Source organism: Grammomys surdaster, unplaced genomic scaffold (genome assembly GCF_004785775.1).
Source record: "Grammomys surdaster isolate TR1022 unplaced genomic scaffold, NIH_TR_1.0 126546, whole genome shotgun sequence".
Classification (NCBI taxonomy): Eukaryota; Metazoa; Chordata; class Mammalia; order Rodentia; family Muridae; genus Grammomys; species Grammomys surdaster.
In genome coordinates this window covers 4166519-4192272 of record NW_021621338.1, presented here as the reverse complement: position 1 = coordinate 4192272, position 25754 = coordinate 4166519, and the positions used below count along the sequence as shown (strand labels likewise).

The 25754-nt window shown below is 45.6% G+C and overlaps 2 protein-coding genes across 7 annotated transcripts; one reads left to right on the top strand and one right to left on the bottom strand.

Moving 5' to 3' along the window:
* Positions 1-1026: 1026 nt before the first annotated feature.
* LOC114615003 (mitochondrial chaperone BCS1) lies at positions 1027-4831 on the bottom strand. 2 transcript variants are annotated; one of them, XM_028760654.1, is made up of 8 exons: positions 4809-4831; positions 3329-3721; positions 3108-3247; positions 2747-2941; positions 2471-2534; positions 2074-2243; positions 1512-1629; positions 1027-1397 (listed from the first exon to the last, which is right to left on the bottom strand). In XM_028760654.1, the coding sequence occupies exons 2-8, from the start codon at positions 3646-3648 to the stop codon at positions 1148-1150; spliced, it is 1257 nt and encodes a 418-aa protein (XP_028616487.1). In that variant the 5' UTR covers positions 3649-3721; positions 4809-4831; the 3' UTR covers positions 1027-1147. The 2 variants fall into 2 exon arrangements, with proteins under 2 accessions (XP_028616487.1, XP_028616486.1); XM_028760653.1 differs by lacking the exon at positions 4809-4831 and adding an exon at positions 4544-4779.
* Positions 4832-5023: 192 nt separating this feature from the next.
* Positions 5024-25608, top strand: Znf142 (zinc finger protein 142). 5 transcript variants are annotated; one of them, XM_028760586.1, is made up of 10 exons: positions 5034-5147; positions 5413-5563; positions 7392-7705; positions 12484-13083; positions 14188-14352; positions 15868-16692; positions 18747-18924; positions 19866-22761; positions 23522-23627; positions 24715-25608. In XM_028760586.1, the coding sequence occupies exons 3-10, from the start codon at positions 7426-7428 to the stop codon at positions 25182-25184; spliced, it is 5520 nt and encodes a 1839-aa protein (XP_028616419.1). In that variant the 5' UTR covers positions 5034-5147; positions 5413-5563; positions 7392-7425; the 3' UTR covers positions 25185-25608. The 5 variants fall into 5 exon arrangements, with proteins under 5 accessions (XP_028616420.1, XP_028616419.1, XP_028616418.1 ...); XM_028760585.1 differs by having other exon boundaries at positions 5382-5563; XM_028760587.1 differs by having other exon boundaries at positions 5024-5540.
* The last annotated feature ends 146 nt before the right edge of the window (positions 25609-25754 follow it).

Genomic DNA, 25754 nt, shown 5'->3' with positions numbered 1-25754 from the left:
TCTGTTCACCAAAGGCACTGGGGTAAAAAGGGTCTTCTTCCCTGCCAGTGTGGTCAGTTCTCAGGAGGTGAACATCTGTGCAGAATGCTTAGAAAGTACCATAGCATATAACTCCATTCATCCATAGCCACATTTGCACACATGTGCTGTCCAGCTGACTAGTTGGTTGTTTCGAGATAGGGTACCATGTAGCCCAGACTAGCCTCAAGCTTTATATAGCTGAAGAATTCCAGGTCTTTCTGTCCCTACCCTGAGTGCTAGGATTCCAGCCCATTGCCATCATGGCCAGTTTGTACATGCTAGGCAAGCATTCTACCACCTGAGCCACATCCCAAGCTCTCTTGTTGTTTTATGGGGGAGAGGGGGAAGCTTCGCTGTAGTGTTCAGGTTGGTCTTAGGATTTTTTCTAAGAATTACTTATTTTATGTATATGAGTACACCATCGCTGTCTTTAGACACATCAGAAGAGGGCATTGGATCCTGTTACAGGTGGTTGTGAACCACCATGTGATTGCTGGGAATTGAACTCAGGACCTCTGGAAGAGCAGTCAGTGATCTTAATTGCTGAGTCATCTCTCCAGCCCTGATCTTAAGATTTTAACACTCTTCCTCCCCCCCTCAAGGGGGTGGGGGGCTTGTTCAGGGCAAAGGGCAAAGGTGGGGAAGAGAGATAGAGGAAGATGGCAGAGAAAGAGGAGATTTTACACTCTTACTACCTTAGCTTAGAATTAAAAGTGTGTACCACGTACATGCCTTTAATCCCAGCATTCAGGAGGCAGAAGCAGGCAGATCTTCAGCCTGGTTTATATAGCAAGTTCCATAACAACCAGGGCTATACAGAGAACCTTGTCTCAAAAACAAAACAAATTGGGGGGTGGGGAGTGTGTTACAACTTAGGCAACAATGTATCTTATATGGGTGGCCTTTCATGATTGCATATATTTTTCCCACTAACACTCATTCTCTTTTCCCTTGCTCAGGCTATGGCCCCATTGGGCATTTGTAGATGTAGATCTTGTAGGCACCTGCTATGGCAACTCCTTTTATTCTCAAGTACAAGCACAGCAACAGAGGGAGGAAAGTCACAAACCAGATTAGTGTGACAGGTGCTTATGGATTTTCTGAGAGCAGATCGTGGCCTGGTGGGTCACCTCAGATTTTCAATATTGTGAAGAGCCCCCATGGGGTCATTTTTATACAGCATGAAGTAGCCTTGTACCTGGGCAGGACTAATCTGGGATGTAGCTTTAAGGACATGTTCAGCAAAGTTCTCAGCCAAAGAAGGCGCTTGCCCTGGATAGAACCTCTGGAACATCTGGGTCAGCTGCCAGTGTGAGCAGTAGCCCACGTACTCCTTCAGATCTACTCGCCCAGGACGTATTAGGGCAGGATCCAGCCTAAGGGGAAAAGCAGAGTCACAGCTAGCATCCTGCTAGCTCCTGAGACAGTCTCTTCAACCCCCCAACTCTCTCAAGGTGTATGAGTGGAGTTTTGCCTTCCTGTCTCCTTACCTGTCAATGTAGTTGGTGGTCATGAACACAATTCGTGCCTCGGTGGAGGCTACACCATCCAAAGCATTAAGCAGTCCACTGAAGGTGAGGCGACCTAGTCCTTGGTACTTTATAGGGTCTAGAGGATGACAGGAATGTAAGAGTCATGTCTTAGTTAAAATAGTGCCCCAAATCCCCCTTCAGTGCCTATTTATCAGTGCCTCTTGTTGCTGACTTAAGCCTCCAAAAATGTTCCTCGTTTACTTCTGACCCTCAGTGTCTTAAATAACTACTTCACTGGGTTAGGAAAATAGCTCTGTGGGGTTCAAACAAACAACTACACAAGCCTGAAGACGTAAGTTTGATTTCAGAATCCCAAGTAAAAAGCTAGATGCAGTGGCTTCTGGTGGCACATATCTAAATAGTAAAGCATGTTGAAGGCAGAGACAGGAGTACAGCAACAAGAGAAAGAGTGCAAGGTGAGAACTGACTTTAAAACGTTCTCTGCACACATGTGTGCCTGCACACACATGCACACTAAACTAAAAACAAAAGACTCCCCATCCCCAGCGTCCTCACTTACTCTCCACAGCCAAGTCTCTACTGAGAAAAGCAGCATCCACATCTTCTAGGAGCACCAAGCTCTGCTGTGGTGCTACGCTCAGAAGATGGTTGAGCCGGTCATCTGAGAGGCTAGAGTCTGTGAGGCTGAGCAGGCAGATGCTGTGTTCCAGTTCGCCAGCCAGGGCTGTTCTGTGGACAGTGACATGGAAGGAGGTCCTAGGCAACCTGAAGATTCTGGGAGCCCTAGGAGGTGGGCCACAAAGGCCTACGTTTCCTATACCACCCACTTGATGTATATCTATGGCTCTTATGTTTACCCTGACTCTTGGTTCCCAGATTCCTTTCTCTTCTAACGCTTTCAGCCCAGTTTCTCTGCAAAGGCTCTTTCTCAGAGTCAAGAAAATTTGACTACTCACATAAAACTGCTCTTTCCACAACCAGGGGGGCCATAAAGAAGGTAGCCACGTCTGTAGGGAATGCCTAGGGATATAACCAGGATAAACAAGACCTAAAGTGAATCATGTACTCTGGCCCAGGTGTCCACATTTACCCTCAGCTCTGTTCCCTATATGCAGTCCTAGTATCATAAAAAGATGACCTCACAGACAGGCTTTTTTTTCCTTTCACCTGAGCTAGAATTTTCTGTAATTTCATCTGACTACAGAATTGCCTAGATTCCAGCTGCTTCTTACCTCTGTCAATATACCACTTGGGGTTATCAATAAATTCCCGGATATCTTTGACAATTCGGTCAGCCAGACCCTGCTGTAGGATTACAGAATCCAGTGGTCGACGTCGACGTGGATAACCGAAGGTACGCCATTCAGAACCCACAGCTGTGTACATCACAGTCTTCCCTTCTTCCTGCTGCAGGGCCAGCGCTCGAGCTGGGAGCAAGGAAGTAAGATAGTAGGTCTCTTGATCACAGCTGACTCTTCAGTTAGGTAGAGCTCTGACCTGGTCCTCTTCTCCCGAGGACTCGGAACCTTATTCCTCCCCTCCACGCAGCAGATGCCCCACTTCCCCATTCCTGATAGCCTGCCTGTCTCATACCTTCCTCCAGGATGTTGAAGAAAACCTTTCGGTCAGTGCCCAGGGCTGTGAAGGTGACAGATTCCCAAGGAGTCCCCGTTTGCAAGTCTACCATCTGCATGTCACGATTTCGTTCTACCCGGATCCATTTTCCCTGATACCTGAATAGAATTGTCAAAGTGACCCAATTCCCTCCATTGATCTGCCCTCTCCTCAGAGCCCTTCTTAGCTTTCAATCTTACCAAATGAAGTGGTTTCCAGGGCTGGGGATAAATTCAAACTTGGTGGAGATTCGGCCACTTTCATGCTGAAGGTATGAGGTCTCAACACTGAGGTGCTGAGTGCGGGTGCTGTGTCGGGTAAGCCAGCTAAGCAACCAGGCATAGCTTCTGTCTCTAGCAGGAACTTCCAGTGTGATCATGTAATGGCGCCGGAATGCCACTAGACCCAATTGGGCTCCTTTCCGGGCCATAGCCAAAGCTGTACCCACACCTACCAGCCCAAATCCAGCCCCAAAGTAGGGATTGTCTTTGAGGGCCAGAACAAAGTCTGTAAATGGCATCTTGAAAGGAAAAAACACAGATGCTTACAGGCTCCGAGGCACTGTCAAAACCTAGGGACGGAGAGCAGCAGAACTGGAAGAAAGCATAAGACTGGTTTAGAAACTAGACCAATCAAACTTCCTCCACTCCCTCCCACAGAAGCATGACGGACAGGTCAGCAGGACTGTGTTTCAGTACTCTTTTGTGGAGTAGGAATGGTGTTGGAATGCTACTGCAAACACCCCAGGCTCTTCAATTCATTTTGCTCTTCAGTTAGCCCTTTTGCCAGAAGACCATTTTTGAGAATTTCTTAACTCCCAAAAGCAATGTAACCAGCTCCACACCAGGATACTAGAAAGGCAAGATTTTGGTCCCTGCCAAGAGCTGTGACAGGAGGAGACTGAATGGAATCAGCAAAGATGATCTTTCCATTGATCTGTCAATGACCACATGCCTTACCATCAGAAATGTCTTTCAAATAGTATCTCCCTTATGCCCTATTCCTAATGTCCTGTACAGACTTTTATTACTTCTCACCTAAACTATTTCATGCAAGTTATTTTGGTTCTTGAGTTGATAGTTAAATAGACCTTCAGCACCTGCATCATCCAAACCCACCAAACCCAGACATGCTACAATTCTGTCACTTGTACTCCAGCACCCCTAGTGACTTGCTCCCATTAGGTTCAAATACCACAGCCGGATACGCAGGGATGGACCCTGCGTACACTACCGCTGGCTCATTCAGTTGTTGGTACCGAAAGACCCTTTCTTTATTCCAGGCATCCTTTTTAATTGAGATCTTACAGGCTACTTCTTCCACGGAGCCTTTTCAAATTCAACCCAATAAGATGTGAGTAAGCCTTACTAAGACAATGCCCAAGGAGAAAAAAAGGCAAATTATTTCCAGCACACCTCTCCTGCAACACTCCTCCACCGCCACTTTGTCCTCAACCCGGTACGCCGAGCCACTGGTGAATTGAAAGCTGTGACCTCCGCTAAGGCTCGGAGCTGAGATCCAGAATTCCAAAGCACCTTTGCATGGAGATCCACTGACAAAGATCTCCTAGCCCAGGACTCCCGACCCTGGCACACAGCAGCTGACTCTGGAACACCCTATACAACCCAGCTCGCGCTTTCCGGAACGTGGTCCGGAGAATATGTCACCCCGCCCCCTTACCTCCATGACTCTCTGGCCCTCAGACTCGATGGTTTCACCAGGCTTACTGAGAGGTAGCGCTGCTAGGCCCGCCCCCGAGCGCTGCATCTACTTCCTGCCACACCCACCACGAAGTCCTTGCCATTCTTCCCTGCAATTCTCGATGGTTCCGCTTTGGGTTTCAGAGCTGGGGTACTCAAGGACATAGAGGGGAAACCAGAGAGTAGTAGAGAGACAGAGTGTCCGCCACAGGTCAGATTCCCAGAGGCGCCTGGGCCGGGGGCGGCCGCATCAAAGGCCCCTAAGGAGCCACTCCAGTTCCAGTCGAACCATAGAGATGCTGCTCCCGCCAGCCCTAGGGTAGGTGAGAGAGCGGCTGTCGGCGGGAACCAGGGGAAGTGCGGGTGCTGCGAGCTGGAGGTAAAAGTTTCTCTAGCCCCAGCTTGAGTGGGCCTGGGAGGTGGGAACCCGTGTAAGGAGGTGCTGAGGGGAGCGCGCCGATGAGAGGGGCTCGGTCGCATCTCAGCTGCACTCGGGCGCCTCAGTCGCGTCACAGCTCCGGGCCCCGCCCGGGTATCCGCTGCCTCTCCTCAGGACCATAATCGTGACGATGCATCATCCCAAGCCTTGCAGGTTCTAAGACGCCTCTCTTCTCTGCTGAATCTCGTGACTTGGCTGTCGCCGCACAGTGTAGAAGCTGTCGCCGCCTCCACTTTACAGATAGGAAAGCTGAGGCCCAGAGAAGAGAGGCAGGTGTGTCTGCTCAAGGCCATACGGTGAGTCAAAGCCCAGAGGCTCGTGGGAACTGAGGTGCCTACGCAGGGGCGCCTTGTTCCCCAGGCTTCTGCGTCTCTTGGTTCTCCGAACTCAAAGAAAGCACATTACTTCTTTCTGGCTCACTCCTCTACCACATCTTCCTGGAGCCATGTGATGGGCTGGAAGACTGGCTAGAGAAGCAATAACCAGATGGAGGCTGTGATTTCCAAAAAGTCTCGATGACCATGGAAGTGCCCTTCCCTCCCACCTTCTGAATGCCTGTCGGTTCTTGCTGGTTTGTTTTGGGTTTTTTTTTTAAAGATTTATTTGTATATTTTATGTATATGAGTAGACAGTTGCACAGTCAGACACACGAGAAAAAGGCATTGGATCCCATTACAGATGGTTGTAACCATGTGGTTGCTGGGAATTGAACCCAAGACCTGTGGAAGAGCAGTCAGTGCTCTTAACCACGAAGCCATCTCTCCAGCCCTCTTGCTGCTTTTAAGTGGAGGGATTCTGGCTCTTACTCAGTGACCTAATTTTGTTGGAAACAGGGCCTCACTATGTAGCTCTGTCCTGGAACTCACTATGTATAACAGGCTAGCAGGCTAGCCTCAAACTCACAGATACCTGCCTGCCTCTGCCTCCTGAGTCCTGGGAATTTAAAAGATTGTCTTTTTATTTCAGTCATGTTTAACAGGGCATGCAGTTTAATTTGTTTGTTTCTCAGTTGTGTTTCCACTGGAGGCTTTAGTAAGTTAGTGAATTGGAAACTTACCTTGTATTTGAAGAATCACTGGCTTGATACCTTGGTTTAAAATATCTGGGTTTACTGCAACTCACCTGCTCCACTAGAATTTTCATTTTGTCTGACTTACCTAGCTTGTTGGTGCTTAGTGTTCATTGGTGTGAAAAATGCCAATAGACTACTCAAAGCTCCACATCCAGTGCTTGGGATGTATACTAGCTCATTTGTACAGTGCTTACCGGGCATGCACAAAGCCCTAGATTTAATAGCACATTGTTTTTTTTAAAAAGTGTGAGACTAGAAAAATGGCTCAGTGGTTAAGAGTAAATGCTGCTCTTTCTGAGAGCCTGAGTTCAGTTTTCAGCCCCCAAATCAGGTGTCTGACGAGCAGCCCAGCTTCAAGGGATCACCACTGTTTTCTGGACAGCTGAGCTGTCTAGGAAGGGAGATTGACATGGAATTTACAGTGCAGTGTGGTTTCTGACAGAACTACATACAAAGGCTGTCAGGCCCTGGAAGAGAGAAAATTAAGAATATTAGGAAGCATTCCTAGCAGAAATGATACTTGTTTATTTTCTCAAGGAGTATCTGATTAGCTAGACAGGAGACTTAGATGGGTTGAATGGGAGGGGCAAGAAAGTAGAAGGGTCTGCAAGCAAAAACGAACGGAGTGAGTCAGAGGATGGCAAATCATCTGGTTAGGAGGGCAGAGTGAGAGGAATGTCTGGGGAGGTGGGTCAAGGAGGACCACAAGTGAAGGAATGGTATTATATCTGAGGAATAATGAGGTCATCAGGGAGTAAGAGTGGAGCTTTTGACCCTACTCACTTTTCTTGCTAGGGTCACTTAGCAAGAAACAGAACCTATAATCTTTAGTGTCAGCCTCAGCTTGTTGATTCTCTACTAATACTGACTTTAATCTCATAGTTGTGTGTTGAATGTTGTTTTGAAAACATTTAGAATAATAAATTGTGATGTTGCTATAGAAGGAAATGTTTAAATTTGTGGGCCAACTTAAGAGAAATTAAGAGTTTTAACTCTGTGTGTGTGTGTGTGTGTGTATTTATAGCTTTTTTTTTTTTTTTCTGGTTTGTCAGCATTTTGGAGACCACAGCACACAAATCAGTAATAATGACAGACCCTGTGTTGGCATCCCAGCTGGCTAACGGCACTGGGGAGATGGATGGATTATGCTCTGAACTATTGTTGATTCCCCCACCTCTCTCAAACCATGGAATCCTGGGCTCTGTCCAGAATACCTGTGCTTCTGGGGAGCCTGCACCTTTGCCTGCTGACCCAGGCTGCCTGCTGGTAGAGGCCACAGCTACTGAAGAGGGTCCAGGGAACATGGAGATCATTGTGGAAGCAGTAGCTGGAACTCTGTCCACAGCAGCTCCTGAAGAGACCTCAGGTACAAACATAGTTGCCACCAGGCCAGTGGGACACAGCCTTGAGTTTTTTTGTCTGTTCTATTTTTGGTCCTTCTCTTTGAATGTGATGAGAACACAAGGTAACATGCTATTTTTATACCCTGAGATGGTATAATTTGGTTTGCAGTTGGTGCATGTTGATGGAAGGCTGGCAAGGTACGTACAGCCTTGTAATAAACTTTTGGCAAAGTTTATCCCAAAAGAGCTTTGTGTTTGCTGGGCAGTAATCCAGAGCAAAAAACCTTTTTGACACCTCTGCCAGTTTGGCTTGCCCTTGCACTTACGGTCCTTGGGGAGGCTTTCTTCCATACTGACCCTAAGCCAGCCAAGGATTAGGCCAGAGGCCCAGCCTCTTCAACCATCCTGAATTTGGCAGGGATTTCCAGAAGAAACTGCTGTTTCCTTGCTCTAGTTTCCTGTGTATAGCATACACCCAGGGCATGCTGTTAAGAGAGTAGGACATATTATTTATTCCAATAGGAAGTTTCTCTTTATTCTCTGTACATCTAAAACTTTCATTTTTAGCAATCTCGGCGTTTTAACTGCTATCTCTCAGTTACAATTTTAAACTTTGTCTTCTGACAGTGTAGGATAATAACAAAGAATGCTGGGGAAATTAGGTAATTAGACCATGTAAGAATTCTAAACTTCTCTCTAGGGGTAAAGAGAGAGCATGAATAGACTATGTTGGTTTGTACTTTTAATCCCAGTACTTGGGAGACAGAGGGTGGCCAATCTCTGTGAGTTCAAGACTAGCCAGTGCTACTTACTGGGACCCTGTCTTCAAAAAAAAAAAAAAAAATGGAGGAGGAAGAAGAAGAAACATTTTAACATAAGCAAGTTAAGGCATCTGCCAAGATACCTCAGTGAATAAGGGCATTTGCCACTAAGCGGGATAACTGTGTTTAGTCCTAGAGCCCACATGGTGAAAGGAGACAACCGACTCCTACAAGTTGTCTTCTGACCTCCACATGTGTGCAAGCATGTTTATGCACATTTTATATAAATGAATGTTTTCTTTAAAGTAAAAAACATTTTAAAAGCCAGTATTTTATAATTTTAAGAGTCCATTGTTTTTTGGTTTTAGTTTTTATTTTGTTTTGTTTTAAGCTAGATATGGTGGTATACACTTCTAATTCCAGGACTGAGAAGGATTTCTGCATTCTGAGCCAGAGGTCTACATAGTGAATTCTAGGCCAGCCAGGGCGACACAGCAAGATGTCTTGAGAAGAGAGAGAATGAATGAATGAATGAATGAATGAATGAATGAATGAATGAATGAATATGAATGACTATATACAGTTCACAAAGAAAAAATAAAGGGAAACAATATTCTTATAGAAGAATGCTTCATTTCATGTAGTTATAAAATAGAAGCTATTTTTGCTTCTAAATTTTGGCAAAAACTAAGTGTTTTTTTTTTTTTAAAAACATTCCTAGAGTTGGGGCTGGAGAGGTGGCACCATGGTTAAGACCATTGGCTGCTTTTGCAGAAGACCCAGGTTTAATTCCTAGCACCCACATGGCAGCTCACAACTATCTGTAACTCCAGTTCTAGGGGATCTGACACCCTTACACAGACATAAATGTAGGCAAAACACTAATCAATGCTCACAAAATAAAAGTAAATTAATTTTTTAAAAAAGTATACATATTTTTAAAAAATGCCTAAAGTTGAGGAGAGGCTATATAAGGATATATAATATCTTGCAACTCTGGGGTTTGTTTGTTTGTTTGTTTGTTTGTTTGTATACAATCTCACTAGCTCTAGCTGGTTTGGAAGGAAATTTGCTGTATAGACTAGATTGGCCTAGAACAGAGATCTGCCTGCCTCTGGGGTGTAGAATCCAGGTTATATATAGTAGCTGATGGTTATACTACCACTGAGCTGCATCTGCAACCCAAATTAAGCTTCTGAAGGTCAGTTTAGCTTTGTGGCAGATTTTACAATATGCACATTCTGTCTTAGTAATTCCAAATTCCACTCCAGAAATATCTCTTACAGGAAGACCCACATGCATATAGAGATGGGATGCTAATGATGTTGTTGTTGTTGTTGTTGTTGACATCTCAGTGGTCCCTCAGGGCAGAATTTCACTCAGATTTATCAGTGCTATGAAGTACTACAAACAGGTTAAAAAGATAAAGAAGACTTAATATGTAGTCACACAAAAATAACTTTGATAGGTGAGTGTGTGTTGTAGAAATTATTTAATCCCAGCCTGAGGTTTTTAGCTCACTTTAGCTATTTAAGTTATTGGATGAAAGACACATACTGCCTTTATATTTGTAATAAGCCTTAAACAACACAGTAGCTGAGCAGGTACTACCCTCTATGCTATTAAGAGTCTACTTTCCTATTGTTAACCCTGAGTTACTACTTACTGTGTTTCATCTTGGCTGCTCTTAACTCCAGTTAGGCAGCCTCAGAGCCATGTTCTCTTGACTCCTAACCCATGGCAGCCTTTCCTTCATCTTCTCCTGCACTTTCTTCCTCCTTTTCCTCCTCATGGTCCCTCTCTAACTCCAAGCCCTTGAAAACCTAAACCTCACCTATGTCTCTTCTGCCCAGCTATTAGCTGTTGGCAACTTTACCAATCAGAAATAACTTGGGGGTTTCTCTGGGGCAATCAGTCTTGGGGACCCAAAATTAGCATTAGAATATAAGCAGCATTAGGCCAACCCACTACAAGTGTGCTGGTATGCATCAGTAATCCTAGCACTCCTTTAATCCTAGTACTCAGGAAACTTAGGCAGAAGAGTCTAGAGTTTGAGACTAGCCTAAGCTACACAAGCCAGCGTGGGTACATGTCAAAACCCTTTGTCTCATGGCTTTGTACAGTGGTTTACCAGACAAAAGTGCTTGCCATGCAACCCTGACAATCTGAGTTTCATCCTTAGAACCATATAGAAAGCTTATACGTATGAGATGTCTTGGATCTCTAACGCAGCACTCCTTTGAGAGATGGGAGGTACAGACAGGAGAATCATCCAGAAGCTGGGCATCTCAGATACACACCACAGGGACAGAAACAACAAGGGATCTTGCCTCAATTTGACCTTGATACATATGCCATAGCCCACATATATACAAATACCTAAATAAAGAGGTAAATGTAATTTTTAAAAAAGATCTGTCTCAAACAAACAAAAAGCCCAACAACTTTGTTCTAGAGCAAGTGAACAGGGGTTTAGGGAGGATAGTTTGAAAACAACAGTCAAATGTGGTAGTGTACACCTTTAATCCCAGTACTCGAGAGGCAGAGACAGGCAAATCTCTCTGAGTCCAAGGCCATTTGATCTACATAACATGTTTCAACCAAACTTTGTCTCACTACTACCACCATCACCTGCACACCCCCCCCAAAAAAAGAAAACAACAAAATAACAGTAGAGAGTGAGCAGCCAGCAGAATAAAATATAAGCTAAGCTACCCTGTGCTTGAGTCCTGGTTCTTGAGCGTGGTCTTAGCTTTGTAGAATTCCAAGTTGCCCTTTTCAGAGCGGTTGGAAGACTAAATCTTGCCATCATCAAGATCTATTTATTCTTTTAAAATATAACACTTATTATATCTAGCCCTTCTGAAAAAAAGTTCTTTTATGATTTTTTTTGTCTGAATTTTTCTTTATAGACTTTGAAAGTGACACATATTCCTTAGCTTTTTGATATTTATGTGTGGCTGTTTTGCCTACATGTATGTCATGTGTGCCTGGTGCCTGTGGAGGCCAGAAGAACGTTAACAGATCTCCTAGAACTGGAGTTGAGACAGTTGTGAGCTACCCTGTGGATGATGGAAATTGAATCTGTCTTCTGGAAGAACAGCCAGTACTCTCCACACTGAGCCGTTTCTCCAGCCCAACACATCATTTATATTGGTTATTTTTCCTAGTCTGTCATTGTTCTCTTGAAACTTTCTAAATTTTATTTGAGCAAAATATGCCTTTCATAATCTATATTAGGTATTTTTCCTAGTCTGTCATTCTATTGAAACTTTATTTTTATTTCTAATTTGATTTGCCTTTGTATATGTATGTGTGGTATGTGTACATATGTGTGTGTGTGTGTGTGTGTGTGTGTGTGCATATATGCTCTTTTGTAGATGACAGATCAATATTAGGGATCTTCCTCAGCTGCTCTCTACATTTTTATTTCCTTTACAACTTATTTAGCTCTGGGGTGTGTGTGTGTGTGTGTCTGAGTGAATAATTTGTGGACTTCAGTTCTCTGCTTCTACCATGTGGGTTCTGAGGATTGAATGCAGGTCATCCAGTTTGGTGGCAGATATCTTCTCAACGCCCTTCCACTTTTTTTTTTTGGAGACAGGGTCTCTTACTGTACCTGGAGCTTAACGGTTTGGCTAGGCTGGCCAGTCAATAAGCTCTGGAATCTGCCTGTCATTGCACCCTCAGTGCCGGGGATCCAAACTCAAGTCTTCATGCTAGGCATTTTATAGACTTTGCCTCCAAATATGCTTTCTTAATGCTTTCTGGATTTTATTGTTTGTTGATTCATTAACACACTTACTAAGCACACATCTTTTGTCAAGTATTTCACCAGACATGAGAAATCCAAAGACATGCCAGATAACTAGACAGGTTATCCCTGGGCTTATTATATAGCCCAGTACAGAGCCAGACTTGAAGTCTGTCTGTATTCCGTGACTATGAAAAGATTCACCTACATTTCTACTAGTGACTAACTCCTTCAAGCCTTGTTCCATCTGATTCTGTGCCTTTCTCTGTCGGTCCTCTGCCTGCAGGTGTCCTGGTAAAGGTGGTGGAGGTATACTTCTGTGAGCGCTGTGAACAGAGCTTTGCAGAGCCTACTCTGCTCTCACTGCACCAGTGCACTGAGACCCATATTCAGGCTGTGCAGGACCTCTCTAGTCCCCCATGCTCTGTAGAGCTTCCCCCCAGCAACCTTACCCACCATGGCCCTCTGCAGGACCCCAGCCTGCCAGATAGCCCCCTGCCATGTCCTGTATGTAGACAAGAGTTTGTCCAACCCCAGGCCTTGAAGAGCCACTTCAAGATTCACCGGGTCACTCCCAACATGTTCTCCTGCCCTGAGTCTGGCTGTGTATTCTCTGCTGAAGATCGAAAGGGTCTGCAGCATCACCTGAGACAGATCCACAAGGCAGTTCCTGTGCCCTGTTCATTCCGGGGCTGCTCCCTGCTTTTTGGGAACCAGCAGGGAATGGAGCTGCATCGGCAGGCCCATTACCCTTTCCACTGCAGCCATTGCAGCTTCATGGGCTCCAACGTCAAACTCTTCCGGCAGCATCAGCGGAGCCATGGAGCCAGTACACGGGGAGAACTTTCTGCTGTTCAGGGCCTTCCATCCCAGGAGCTACTGCCAGGTAGGTGGCCAGGGTCCAATAGTCCCATACCTAGAATGTGGCCATCGTTGATCTCTTATAAGAGACATTTGTTTCCAGTATGACTGTTCCATGAATATGGCAGAATGTAGTCCGTGACTTAAGAAGATGGAATTATTGAGGTGATATAGGAAAGGCTCTTGAAAACATAACCAATTAGAATACATGGGACAAAAGGAATCCAGTGTTTATGACAAAGAATGAAATTTGGCTTATGCAACATATAATCTGAAATTATTTTAGGACTATCTCCTATTGATCCACTTCAGACCCTAAGGATGTGCCTATCAGTGGCTGTTGCTACTAGTAGGATGTTTGTAGCTTGCCTTTAGAATGAGTGAGGCTAGAGCTGGATGAAACGGTGTGTGTGTCTATAATCCTAGTACTTCAGAGGGTTAGAGATTCAAGGTCCTCTTTAGCTATATAGCAAAGTCCAAGCCAACTTAGACTATATGTAATTATGTCTCAAATAGATAAGTCACGTGAGAGGGGGTAGAAAGAAATAGGGTTATTTTTAAAAGAAATAATCAGGAAGGGTGATACTTTATCAATTTCTCCCGTTAGTCTCAAAAACAACAAAACCAGCATGAGCTGAATGTTGGAGCAGGGAACAGAGAAGATAGACCAGGAGACCACAGAATATGAGAACTTGACTTGCTGGGCCTCTTTTATTCTAATATCCAGAAAGAAAAGATCTTTCAGGGGCAAGGTGTAAGCTAGAAGTCCAAATTATCCTCCTCAGTAGAACAATGAGCATTCAGGGTATGTGTCTGTGCCGTGAACCATCCAGCCTTTAGCACTGGAGACCTGGGCCAAGGAAGTACATTCTACTCTTTTCTGCCTCTTAACCCCTCCCATCTTCCAAGTAACTTGAAAGTTCTGATATTCAAGGAGTCTGAGGATTTTGGACTAGGTTTTTACTCTTGCTCTTCAGATCCCTGTCTTGAATAAGATTACATACACTTACTTAGCATCCAAGATCCTTTTCTGCTAAAAAGAGAGAAGGTAATTTGCTTGCCTGTAAATAAAGTACCAGCATTCAGTACAGTCATTGGCTCTTGTGGACTAAGTTTTATGTGTTCCCAGCTGTCAAACTGCCTCCAGGAGACAGAGAACCTTCTGAGGAAGCAGATACACCTTTGCCTGGGCAGGAGTCAGCTGAGGAAGAAGATGTAGAGGAAGAGGAGAGTGTCGCCCAAAAAGACTCCCAGAAAGACTTGAATAAAAGCCAAGGGGCTCAGCAGTTGGAAGGTAATAACATCACTGAGATTGAAGCTCTTCGTGGTAGAGAGGAATGGATAGTGGGGAACCTGCCATTTAGGACCTGGGTTTTGGTTTTCTGAACTTCTGTTCAGATCCAAGTATTTGTTTGTTTGTTGTTTAATGTATATGAGTACAATGTAGGTGTCTTCAGACACACCAGAAGAGGGCATTGGATCCCATTACGGACAGGGGTTGTGTGGGAATTGACCTCTGTAAGAGCAGTCAGCGCTCTTAACCACTGAGCCATTTCTCCAGCCTACATACATTCTTTCTGTTCTACTTAGACTCAAAAGTCAAGATCTAGGGCTAGGGAAGTAACAATAGAGTAATCCTTAATATGTGTGAGTCCTTAGGTTTAATCTCAAGGACTTAAAAGCCACCACAAAGTCTAGTAGGCATTGATGAATAGGTTAAGTAAGCTAATAGCATAGGACAGATGTAAATACAATTTATTCTTTTACGCAAAGTTTCCTCAGCCAGTGTCTTAGGTTAGGGTTTCTGTTGCTATGATGAAACACTTTGACCAAAAGCAAGTTGGGGATGGAAGGGTTTATTGGGCATACGCTTCCATATCACTGTTCATCATTGAAGTCAGGAAAGGAATTCAAAACAAGCCAGGCATCTGTAGGTAAGAGCTGCTGCAGAGGTCTTAAAAGGGTGCTACTTACTGGCTTGGTCAGCCTGCTTTCTTATAGAACTCAGGACCACAAGCCCAGGAGTGGTACCACCCACATCCCCCATCAATCACTAAGAAAATTTGCCTTATAAGTTTGCCCACAGCCCAATTTTATGAAGGCATTTTCTTAATTGAGGTTCCCCCCTCATTGATGATTTTAGCTTGTGTCACATTAACATAAAACTACCCAGTAGAGACAGGGACCTCTTTAGCAGTGAAAAGGGGATTCTGTTCATAGTGTAGCTAATGCAGATTATTGATACACCTGTTTCGTTTAACTTCCTAAGACTTTTTCTCTGAATCTTTGCTTCCACTTTTGATCTTAATAGAAACACTTCATTCCATAATAGAAACAAATTCATCCCACAGGGATTATATTTATATCTGGTAAATAAAAAGATCTGATTGTATTTATTACCATCTCTCCATTATCTAGAGCTTGGTGAGCCAGTGTTTTTTGAGTACTTTTTTGCTCACTCATTTGAGGCTCTTTCTTACTCATCAGCCCTGCTGATCTTCCTGCTTATCTTTATAAAGCAAAGGCAGAAAGAATAAGAAGGCTCTATGCAGATGGTGCAGCTCCAAATAGAAGTTAGGAATAGTGGGTGACTTGGGAAAACACTTGAACTAGGCCACAAGAAGATATGAGTAATCCTTGTGATCTATTTCTCTTAATAGAGGAGTTTCTTACCTCTTGTGTTTGGTTTTCATGACAAGAAAGGCCGCATGTTATTTGTATCTGGACACACTGTGGCTTCTATTATCTGTCATTATGTAATGAACTATTAGAGAATCTGAATCCTAGCCCTCTGCATTCTCTTTCATAGGGCATGTAGCTTCAGGCACTGAGTCTCTTTTCAAGACACACATGTGCCCAGAATGCAAGCGCTGCTTTAAGAAGCGGACCCATTTGGTAGAGCACCTACATCTGCACTTTCCAGACCCAAGCCTCCAGTGTCCTAACTGCCAGAAGTTCTTCACTAGCAAGAGCAAACTCAAGACCCATCTGCTGCGGGAGCTGGGCGAGAAGGCCCACCGATGTCCTCTGTGCCACTACAGTGCAGTGGAGAGGAATGCACTTAACCGCCACATGGCCAGCATGCACGAAGATATTTCCAACTTCTATTCAGACACCTATGCCTGTCCTGTCTGCCGGGAGGAATTCCGCCTCAGCCAAGCACTTAAGGAGCACCTCAAAAGCCACACAGCAGCAGCTGCAGCAGAACCATTACCCCTACACTGCTTTCAGGAGGGCTGTACATATGTAGCTCCTGACCGCAAGGCCTTTTTAAAGCACCTAAAGGAGACCCATGGAGTACGGGCTGTGGAGTGCCGCCATCACTCATGTCCCATGCTCTTTGCCACAGCTGAAGCCATGGAAGCCCACCACAAGAGCCATTATGCTTTCCACTGTCCCCATTGTGACTTTGCCTGCTCCAATAAGCACTTGTTCCGCAAACATAAGAAACAAGGTCACCCAGGCAGTGAAGAGCTACGGTGCACCTTCTGCCCCTTTGCCACCTTCAACCCAGTAGCCTACCATGACCATGTTGGCAAGATGCATGCTCATGAGAAGATCCACCAGTGTTCTGAATGTAACTTTGCCACTGCCCACAAAAGGGTGCTTATCCGACACATGCTGCTGCATACTGGTGAGATGTCTTTCATCCTTATAATAGTGTAATAATGTGGTGTGGGTAATGTTCGCCATGAGCTTTTGCTGGGTCCTAAGCATCACACAAAGGCCATTGCTTACAGTGCTTCATTTGTATCCGTAGTTTATAAACGAGGCATAAGTTGAGTATCATTTAACTAACAAAAGTAGTCACACTAGTCTGAATCCATGTAGTATGATTTCAGAACGTGTGTTCTAACACTGGAGTATCATTCCTCACACTTGTCCAGTTCTAGCCACCCCTAGTCAAGTGCACATAGGTGAATATTTAGCCTTTCTATAGTGAAGAATTCCAGACGAGAACAGATAACTTCATAATTCAAGTTTGGGACAGTCTGTTGGAGCAGGAGAAGGGAGAATAATCAACCACCCATATACATTGCAACTTTCCTTAGAACTAAACAGGTCACCTCTAGTGCCCTGAAAATTGCACTTGGTTGTTTTTTGAGTTTTTTGGTTTTTGTAGTTTTTTTGTTTTGTTTGTTTTGTTTTCATTTGTTTATTTTACATTATATGAATACACTGTAGCTGTCTTCAGACACACCAGAAGAGGGCATTGAATCCCATTACAGATATTGTTAGCCACCATGTGGCTGCTGGGAATTGAACTCAGGACCTCTGGAAGAGCAGTCAGTGAAGTGCTCTTAACTGATGAGCCATCTCTCCAGGCCGTGTACTTCTTTTATCTTAGACTCTTAATTGGTTGCTAGCATTACTGAAGCCTAGATGGCAGCTAAATTGGGCCTCCTGCTACAGCATCATCTCTGTGATTGGTGCAAACTTCTATAAATTGATGAGCCAGTAAGCCATTTTCCACAGAAACTCTGGTTAGTAGAATAGTCTTTGGACAGTTTTGTCAAAGCTATTGTTGACCCCCATTGAACACTTCATTTCTGTACACAGTTTATTCTCAGACTCTTAAGTTTATAAGACCTTTTCCTAAAATCTGTGCCTGTGTCGTATTACATAGTTTATATGTATTATCCTATTTCATCCTTTATAAGGAAGGCAGGAAAAGATGAGACAAAAATTTAATTGAGAAGCTAAATTTCGATCTACAGTAAGACCATAGAGAGGTATGTTGCCTGCCTTTTCTTTACCATACAGAGGAGGCTGAAGGGGTAGGGAGGGTCTTGAAGGAACATGGCCACTAGACTCTTAGTGCTAGGTATTGAGCAAGTACTGGGACAGCTCGTCCTTAAAGTGCTCACTGTATCACTGACAGCTTTGGTATCTCTTTCTTATTTGTTTGTTTATTTTTGGGTTTTTGAAACAGGTGATCTCTGTGTCACTCTAGCTGACCTGAAACAATCTGTAGACCAGGCTGGCCTCGAACTCAGAGATTTGCCCACTTCTGCCTCCCAGGTACTGGGACTAAAGGCATGTGCCACCACTGCTGGGCAGATATGTCTTCTTTAATAGATCAACCATGTGAGATCTATATTTTGTTGCTCCCTTTCTGGAAATAAGGAAACAGGCTGCCCAAGGCCATGTGGTCTACCATTTAATAAAATAGTTGTGTGATTTCTCTGTGCCTTGATTTTTCCCACCTATAAAATAGTGATAATCGCAGCACCTTCATAGTGTTCTTATGAAGACTCAGAGAGAGAGGAGGCACCTTATACAATGTTCAGGCACATAGTGAGTATTGTATAAATGCTGGCTGTTCATACACGTTACTCTGTTGGAATCTAGAGTCCCAGTTCTGTTTCTCCTCTTGTTTTAATCTGCACTCAGGAAATGAGAAGGAATTAAGCTACAGGTGCCAACTACCTTTTTTTTTTTTTTTTTTAAAGCAAAGGTAGACTTTAATCTTTCAAAGCTTAACCCAGTGCTTCCTTTCTTCTTCTCTTGAGGAACTGTCTTGAGACAGCTCTAGTATAGCCTTGTTTGTGGAGTTTGCTACATACCTGGTAGTACATAAAGCTTTTGATCCTGTCTGGCATCATAGTAAACTTGCTAGAAGAGATGATATGGCCACTCAATCATTCTATATCTGACCTGTGTTCTTTCCCCTACACACAATATAAGGAGAGAAACCTCACAAATGTGAGCTCTGTGACTTCACATGCCGAGACGTTAGCTACCTATCCAAGCACATGCTGACCCACTCCAACACCAAGGATTACATGTGTACTGAATGTGGCTATGTCACCAAGTGGAAGCACTATCTGAGTGTGCACATGCGGAAACATGCAGGGGATCTCAGGTATGAGCACACGTGTTTCTGTCCCTGTCCCAGAACATTATGCTACTTAGCTCTTGCATCAGGCTTCTGGCCTCATTGCTTTCTCCATTCTAACACCATTCTCTGATACCATTATCTTAGCTCTATCACCTATAGTTGAGCCCTCCAACTGTGGCCCTTTCTGCATGGTAAGAGTATTTTGGGCCAGGAGAAGGAAAATGGGGATTAAAGTGTCAGTTGGGGGCTGAGGAGTTGGCTCAGTCTATAAAGTGCTTGCCTGCAATCATGACAGTTTAAGGAGCTGAATCCTCAGAACCCACATTTAAAAAAAAAAAAATGTATTATATGAGTTCTTAGAATTCGGTCTCAGGAAAATGGATCTACACACTTAAATGGCACCAAATGGCCACTTTAAGATCCAGACAGATTCTCTAACCTGTGGACATGGAGGCTTGGTCTGTAGCTTTTATGCTTCCACTGGGGATTGACAGCAAAGCACAAAAGCCTGCTCTATGGGGCTGTTGCTATGCCAGTCCCTTAGAATCCATGTGGATAATGCCACCCTGCACACCTGCCCTACTCTACTCAAGATGACTTTCCTATAGGAAGTAGCTTAGGAACTCTGGTAGAACAGTTTTCTAGCATGCACAAAGCCCTGACTGAGTCCAGTCTCCAGCACCTCCTCGGGGTTGGGGGTGGGAGCACTGTAGAGTAGAGAATAGAGAGCCCTAACTCTGAAGCTAGGCTGTCTCTGCCCATCACTTCCTTTGGCAGCCTCTTAACTTCAGTGCCGTGGCCTCACTTATAAGGTAGAAATACCGATTTCACAGGATGGTGGAGGGCTGGTTAAATCAGCTGGTTCACGTGCAGCACAGAGTGCAGACCCAGGCCCAAAGTATTTAGTCAGTGATGATTTATTATGATTTATTGTTGTATTGACTCTTCTTTGTCTTTCTCCCCAGATACCAGTGTAACCAGTGCTCTTACCGCTGCCATCGGGCTGATCAGCTGAGCAGCCACAAACTACGGCACCAGGGCAAGTCCCTCATGTGTGAGGTGTGTGCCTTTGCCTGCAAGCGGAAGTATGAGCTGCAGAAGCACATGGCTTCTCAGCACCACCCTGGCACACCTGCCCCACTCTACCCCTGCCGCTATTGTAGCTATCAGAGCCGCCACAAGCAGGCCCTCCTGAGCCATGAGAACTGCAAGCACACCCACCTCCGTGAGTTCCACTGTGCCCTCTGTGACTACCGTACCTTTAGCAATACCACACTCTTCTTCCACAAGCGTAAGGTCCATGGCTACATGCCAGGGGACCAGGTTTGGCAGTTCTGCAATGCCAGCCAAGAGTTGGAGGGGGCCAAGCAATGCCTGCCACCTTCTTCAGACTCAGGACCTTCAAGCCATTTGTCTGCCCAGCCTGAGAGAGAAGACCATGAACATGAGATTGTGGCCAGCTCCAGTGTGGACCAGGCCCTTCCAGAGACAAATGAGGAGGCTGGCACCAAAAGACAAGATGGCACTGAGCCTCTCCAAGAGGATGACCAGGTTGGCAGCCCAAGCTTGGGGGAGGTGGAAGAGGGTGGCTGCACACTACACTTGGAGGCCCTGAGGGTAGAGCTAGAACCTGAGGCTGAGCCACCACCCCTTGAGGAGCTCACTGAAACAGCCACTGTGGAGTTCAGGCCTCTAGATCCCTCGGGACCACTGGGAACAGAAAGACCAGGTGGACTGGAAGAGCCAGAACTGTCCAGCTTTGACAGTGTTGGGACTTCTGCCTTGGTTGCTGAGGAAGAGCCCATTCTGGAGAAGCTAGCCACTGAGCCTCCCAGAAATCCCCTGATCTCTGAGGAGGCACCTAACACATTCAAAGCAACTCTGACTGCTGAGACTGTACCATTGCTTCAGTTTCCTGAGTCAGAGTCACTACTTAAAGCCATGAGGAGACAGGACAAAGAACAAGCAGAAGCGTTGGTACTGGAGGGCCGGGTACAAATGGTAGTGATCCAGGGAGAAGGCAGAGCCTTCCGCTGCCCACACTGTCCTTTTATCACTCGCAGGGAAAAAGCCCTAACTCTGCACTCCAAATCGGGGTGCCAAGGTCGCCGAGAGCCCCTGTTATGCCCTGAGTGTGGGGCTAGCTTTAAGCAACAGCGTGGCCTCAGCACCCATATGATGAAAAAATGTCCTGTTCTTACCAGAAAGAACAAGGCTTTGCCCAAACCTGTCTCTCCCACTTTACATCCTCAGCTCCCAGGTAGCCAAGCCTCACAGGATGCTGAAAGTAGGAAGCCCCCACCTTTACCATCAAAGGTAGAGCCCTTGCTTCCAAAAGATGCTCCTGAGCTCCCTGGGGAGCCAAGAATAGAGGAACCTCTTCCCACACCCTCTGACTTCCCAACCTCTCCACCAGGAAACTCCTTACCCACAGTGACCTCTGAGAAGTTCCACTTTGAGCAAGGCAAGTTTCACTGCAGCTCGTGCACATTCCTTTGTTCTCGGCTTTCCTCTATTACCTCTCATGTGACTGAAGGCTGCAGAGGGGGTCGTAGCCAGGGAAGAAAGCGTGGGCGCCCCCAGACTGTTGTGCTTCCTCTTAACAATGGGGATTCTACCCTCCTAAATACTGGGAGTACAGACTCTAGCCCTGGTGATAGGGACACAGCTGTGGTTCAGAAACAAAAGGGTGCCCTCTTCTCCTGCCCCACATGTCCCTTTAGCTGTCAGCAGGAACGGACCCTGAGGACTCACCAGACCCAGGGCTGCCCCCTTGAGTCTGGAGATCTGCATTGTGGTCTCTGCCCATTCACTGCTCCTGCTGCTGCTGCACTGAGGCTCCATCAAAAGCAGAGGCATCCCACTGCATCCCCAGCCTCTGGGCCCCGCCCCCTTCTGCAGTGTGAGGACTGTGGCTTTACCTGCAAGCAAAGCCGGTGCCTTCAGCAGCATCGGCGGCTCAAGCATGAGGGTGTGAAGCCACATCAGTGCCCTTTCTGTGACTTTTCTACTACTAGACGGTACCGGTTGGAGGCTCACCAGTCTCGACACACAGGTGTTGGCCGCATCCCTTGCAGCTCCTGCCCCCAGACATTTGGTACCAACTCAAAACTGCGTTTGCACCAACTGCGAGTACATGACAAAACACCCACCCACTTTTGTCCACTCTGTGACTACAGTGGTTATCTTCGTCATGACATCACTCGCCATGTCAACAGTTGCCACCAAGGCACCCCATCTTTTTCCTGCTCTCAGTGTGAGGCCCAGTTTAGCTCAGAAACTGCACTCAAGCAACATGCTCTGCGACGACACCCAGAACCCACACCTCCTTCCTCTGGCTGTCCTGTAGAGGTCACTGAGGGCCCCTTGCACTGTTCCCACTGTGGCCTGCTCTGCCCCAGTCCTGCCAGCCTGCGAGGACACACTCGTAAACAGCACCCAAGGCTGGAGTGTGGGGCCTGCCAGGAGTCCTTCCCTAGCCGGCCAGCACTAGACGAGCATCGGAGGCAACATCATTTCAGCCACCGCTGCCAGCTCTGCAGCTTTGCTGCCCGGGAGCGAGTAGGCCTTGTGAAACACTACCTGGAACAGCACGAGGAGACTTCAACAGCCCCCTCAGATGGGGATGCTGGCCAGCCCTCTCTTTGTTGCCCCTTTTGTGACTTTGCATGTCGCCATCAGTTGGTGCTTGATCACCATGTGAAGGGACATGGAGGTACCCGGCTCTACAAGTGTACTGACTGTGCCTATAGCACTAAAAATCGTCAGAAGATCACCTGGCACAGCCGCATTCACACTGGGGAAAAGCCTTACCGCTGTCACCTCTGCTCCTATGCCTGTGCTGACCCTTCTCGCCTCAAGGTAAGGTCAAGGACCACATGATAGGAAATGCAAGGAACGTAGGCTCTAGAATCTGTAATTGTGTGTGTGTGTGTGTGTGTGTGTGTGTGTGTGTGTGTGTGTGTGTGAAGGAGGGAGGGAGGAAGGGAGGGAGGTGAAGGAGGGAAAGAGAGAGGGAGAGAATATGTGCCTAGTACCTTCAAATCGAGAGGAAGGTATCAGATCCTCTAGAACTAGAGTTGCTATTTGGATTTTGGAAACTGAACCCTGGTCCTGTGTGTGGAAGAGCAACCAGTGCTCTTAATTGCTGAGCACTGGATTCTGTAACACATAATTCGATTGTGACTCTGAATAGGTCCCTTAACCTCTCAAAACTTAAATTCTTCATCTGTAAAAGGGAGAACACAACTTTATGAGCTTTTGTAAAGATAAATTCAATAACTGGCATGCAGTGCTTGAGAATAATCAGGGTAGTAATGGCTAACATTTACTAAACACTTAAAATTTCTCAGTACTGCAGTTTTAATCCTTTGAAAATTCAAGTTGGGTCCCTGGGTAGGGAACTCAGGGATAAGAGTGCTTCCCACTAATATACACAGGCCCTGTCATCCATGTCATATACATACACACAGAGACAGATGCTTGCACTATTCCCTGTGTTAAAGATTATTAGACAGAATTAGGGGTTGGCTTACCCAGTAACACAGTAAGAAACAACTGAGACCTAAGGAGAAGCACCCTGTTGTGTGGGGAGTAAACCTGCATTTGATCTTCCTTCTAGTACCATATGCGGATCCATAAGGAGGAACGGAAGTACCTGTGCCCGGAATGTGGGTACAAGTGCAAGTGGGTCAACCAACTCAAATATCACATGACCAAGCACACAGGTGAGTTTATGAGTTGACTGTCCTGCTTAAAGGATTCCCCTGTTCTCTGGAAAACCTGACCTCCCTGAGATGTTGGATGTCCTCACTCAAATTCAGAGCCTAATTTTCTTTCATACTGGGAATAGGGGATACACCAGAAGAACAAATACTAGAAATGGCTTCTCAGCCCATTGAATAGAAACGGAAGAGTGGGTAAACCTGAAAGCCTGGGCAAGTGTATTTCCAAAGCTTCCCCTGTGATTATGATATTCGTTCATACACATGTAGGGTCACACATGGAGAACCTCCAACTTAATTTTCATTAAGTACTGAGAGATACTTGGTTTCTGTGTAGATGTGGTAGAATGATTGTGAGTGAGGAGAAAGATGATTTTCTTTTAAGATTTATTTTTTATGCACACTGATGTTTTGACTGCATGTGCCAAATCCCTGGAACTGGAGTTATACACAGTTTTGAGCCACTCATGGGTGCTGGGAATTGAACCTGCTCCTCTGGAAGAGCAGCCAGTGCTCTTAACCCAAGTCATCTTTCTAGCCGCAAGTTCTCTATTTGTATTTTGCTCTCTAGCATATGGAATCCACTACAGAGAACTTTACCAAGAACTATGGGTTCTCTGTAAAGAACTGATGACTGCGTACCTTCAATTACAGCATATCATTTCCCCCATATGGGAGTATCTTTACCTCTTCCTTTTTTGAATATTTTCTCTTTTCTCTCTCCCCCCCCTCTCTCCCCCCCCCCTAATTTGATAAGAAAATGTGTCTAAATGGAGTCTTTAAGCTTTGTGGTGTCATATGACCAAGGAATGGCTAGAGTTTCCCATTTAATAACACCATCAGAGTTGAATATTCTCTATTGTTAGGTAGGCTAGTTAGTTACAAGTCCAGTTAGTAGTCAGCATCCATTGGAACCTGTGTGTATACAAAGACTGAGTGGAGAAGGATACCGGAATGTCAGGTGTGCCTGGGACAGAACGGTATGGTCATTAGCTTGCTGCTGTGTTGTTTATAGCTAAGTATCGTACTAACTTAGGACTCACTGACTCTGTTCTTCCCTCTTACATGGTGATCTGTGCTTGTCCTATAGGACTGAAGCCATACCAATGTCCTGAGTGTGAATACTGCACCAACCGGGCTGATGCACTTCGTGTACACCGGGAGACACGACACAGAGAGGCCCGGGCTTTCATGTGTGAGCAGTGTGGCAAGGCATTCAAGACACGCTTCCTGCTGCGCACCCACCTCCGAAAGCACAGTGAGGCCAAACCCTACGTTTGCAATGTTTGCCACCGTGCTTTCCGCTGGGCTGCTGGACTGCGCCATCATGCTCTTACCCATACGGATCGCCACCCATTCTTCTGCCGCCTTTGCAGCTACAAGGCCAAGCAAAAGTTCCAGGTGGTCAAACATGTGCGTAGGCACCACCCTGACCAGGCCGACCCCAACCAGGGTGTTGGCAAAGACCCCACCACTCCCACAGTGCATCTACATGATGTGAAGCTGGAAGACCCCAAACCTCCTGCTCCTCCTGCTCCCCCTACTGGACCTGAGGGCTGAGCCCCTCCCCCACCTCTCGTGTAGGAAGAACATATAATCCAAGATATTTAAACCAGAACTATAGCTAGCCTGAGGAACTCGGCCTGAAGGAGGACTGGCTTTGGGATGTCAGTGTGGCTGGAACACACTCTCCACCCTTGGGACTCTGGCCTTTGAAATTAACAGTTATATAAAAGATAGGCTTGGACTAAAACGTTGATTTCTTCTTGAGTAGTACTATGGTTGACTCCAATCTCCAATGTCCACCATTGTTGCATCAGAGGCCCTGACTGTCAGGCTTTGTTTTTTTAATCCATCATCTCTTTCCTTTTTACTGCTTCAAATCCTATTTTCTTTTACCATTTTCTAAACAGTTGTACCTAATTGCATGTGTCCTTGTGCCTAATGCTCTGTAAAGCATATAAACAGAATATTGCCAGTTTAACAGACTTGTCTGTATCCCTGTCCTATGGTCCCTAAGTTGTCATCTGAGTTTGCCCTATCTCTTCCTGGGCCTCTGTCCTTTGTCTCTCAGACCTGGATCACCTGTACAAGCTCTTTTCCTCCCTTGCTCCTGGTTTCAAGCTCTTA

What these genes read in the sequence shown, in the direction of transcription:
- LOC114615003 (XM_028760654.1), bottom strand. Translation starts at nt 3,648, where the DNA reads ATGCCATTTACAGACTTTGTTCTGGCCCTCAAAGACAATCCCTACTTT. An exon ending in CTTCAACATCCTGGAGGAAG is followed by an intron (nt 2,942 to 3,107) that starts GTATGAGACAGG and finishes CCTTGCTCCCAG; the next exon opens with CTCGAGCGCTGGCCCTGCAG. An exon ending in CAAGTGGTATATTGACAGAG is followed by an intron (nt 2,535 to 2,746) that starts GTAAGAAGCAGC and finishes TTATATCCCTAG; the next exon opens with GCATTCCCTACAGACGTGGC.
- Znf142 (XM_028760587.1), top strand. Translation starts at nt 7,426, where the DNA reads ATGACAGACCCTGTGTTGGCATCCCAGCTGGCTAACGGCACTGGGGAG. An exon ending in ACACATGCTGCTGCATACTG is followed by an intron (nt 16,693 to 18,746) that starts GTGAGATGTCTT and finishes ACACAATATAAG; the next exon opens with GAGAGAAACCTCACAAATGT. An exon ending in CTGACCCTTCTCGCCTCAAG is followed by an intron (nt 22,762 to 23,521) that starts GTAAGGTCAAGG and finishes TCTTCCTTCTAG; the next exon opens with TACCATATGCGGATCCATAA.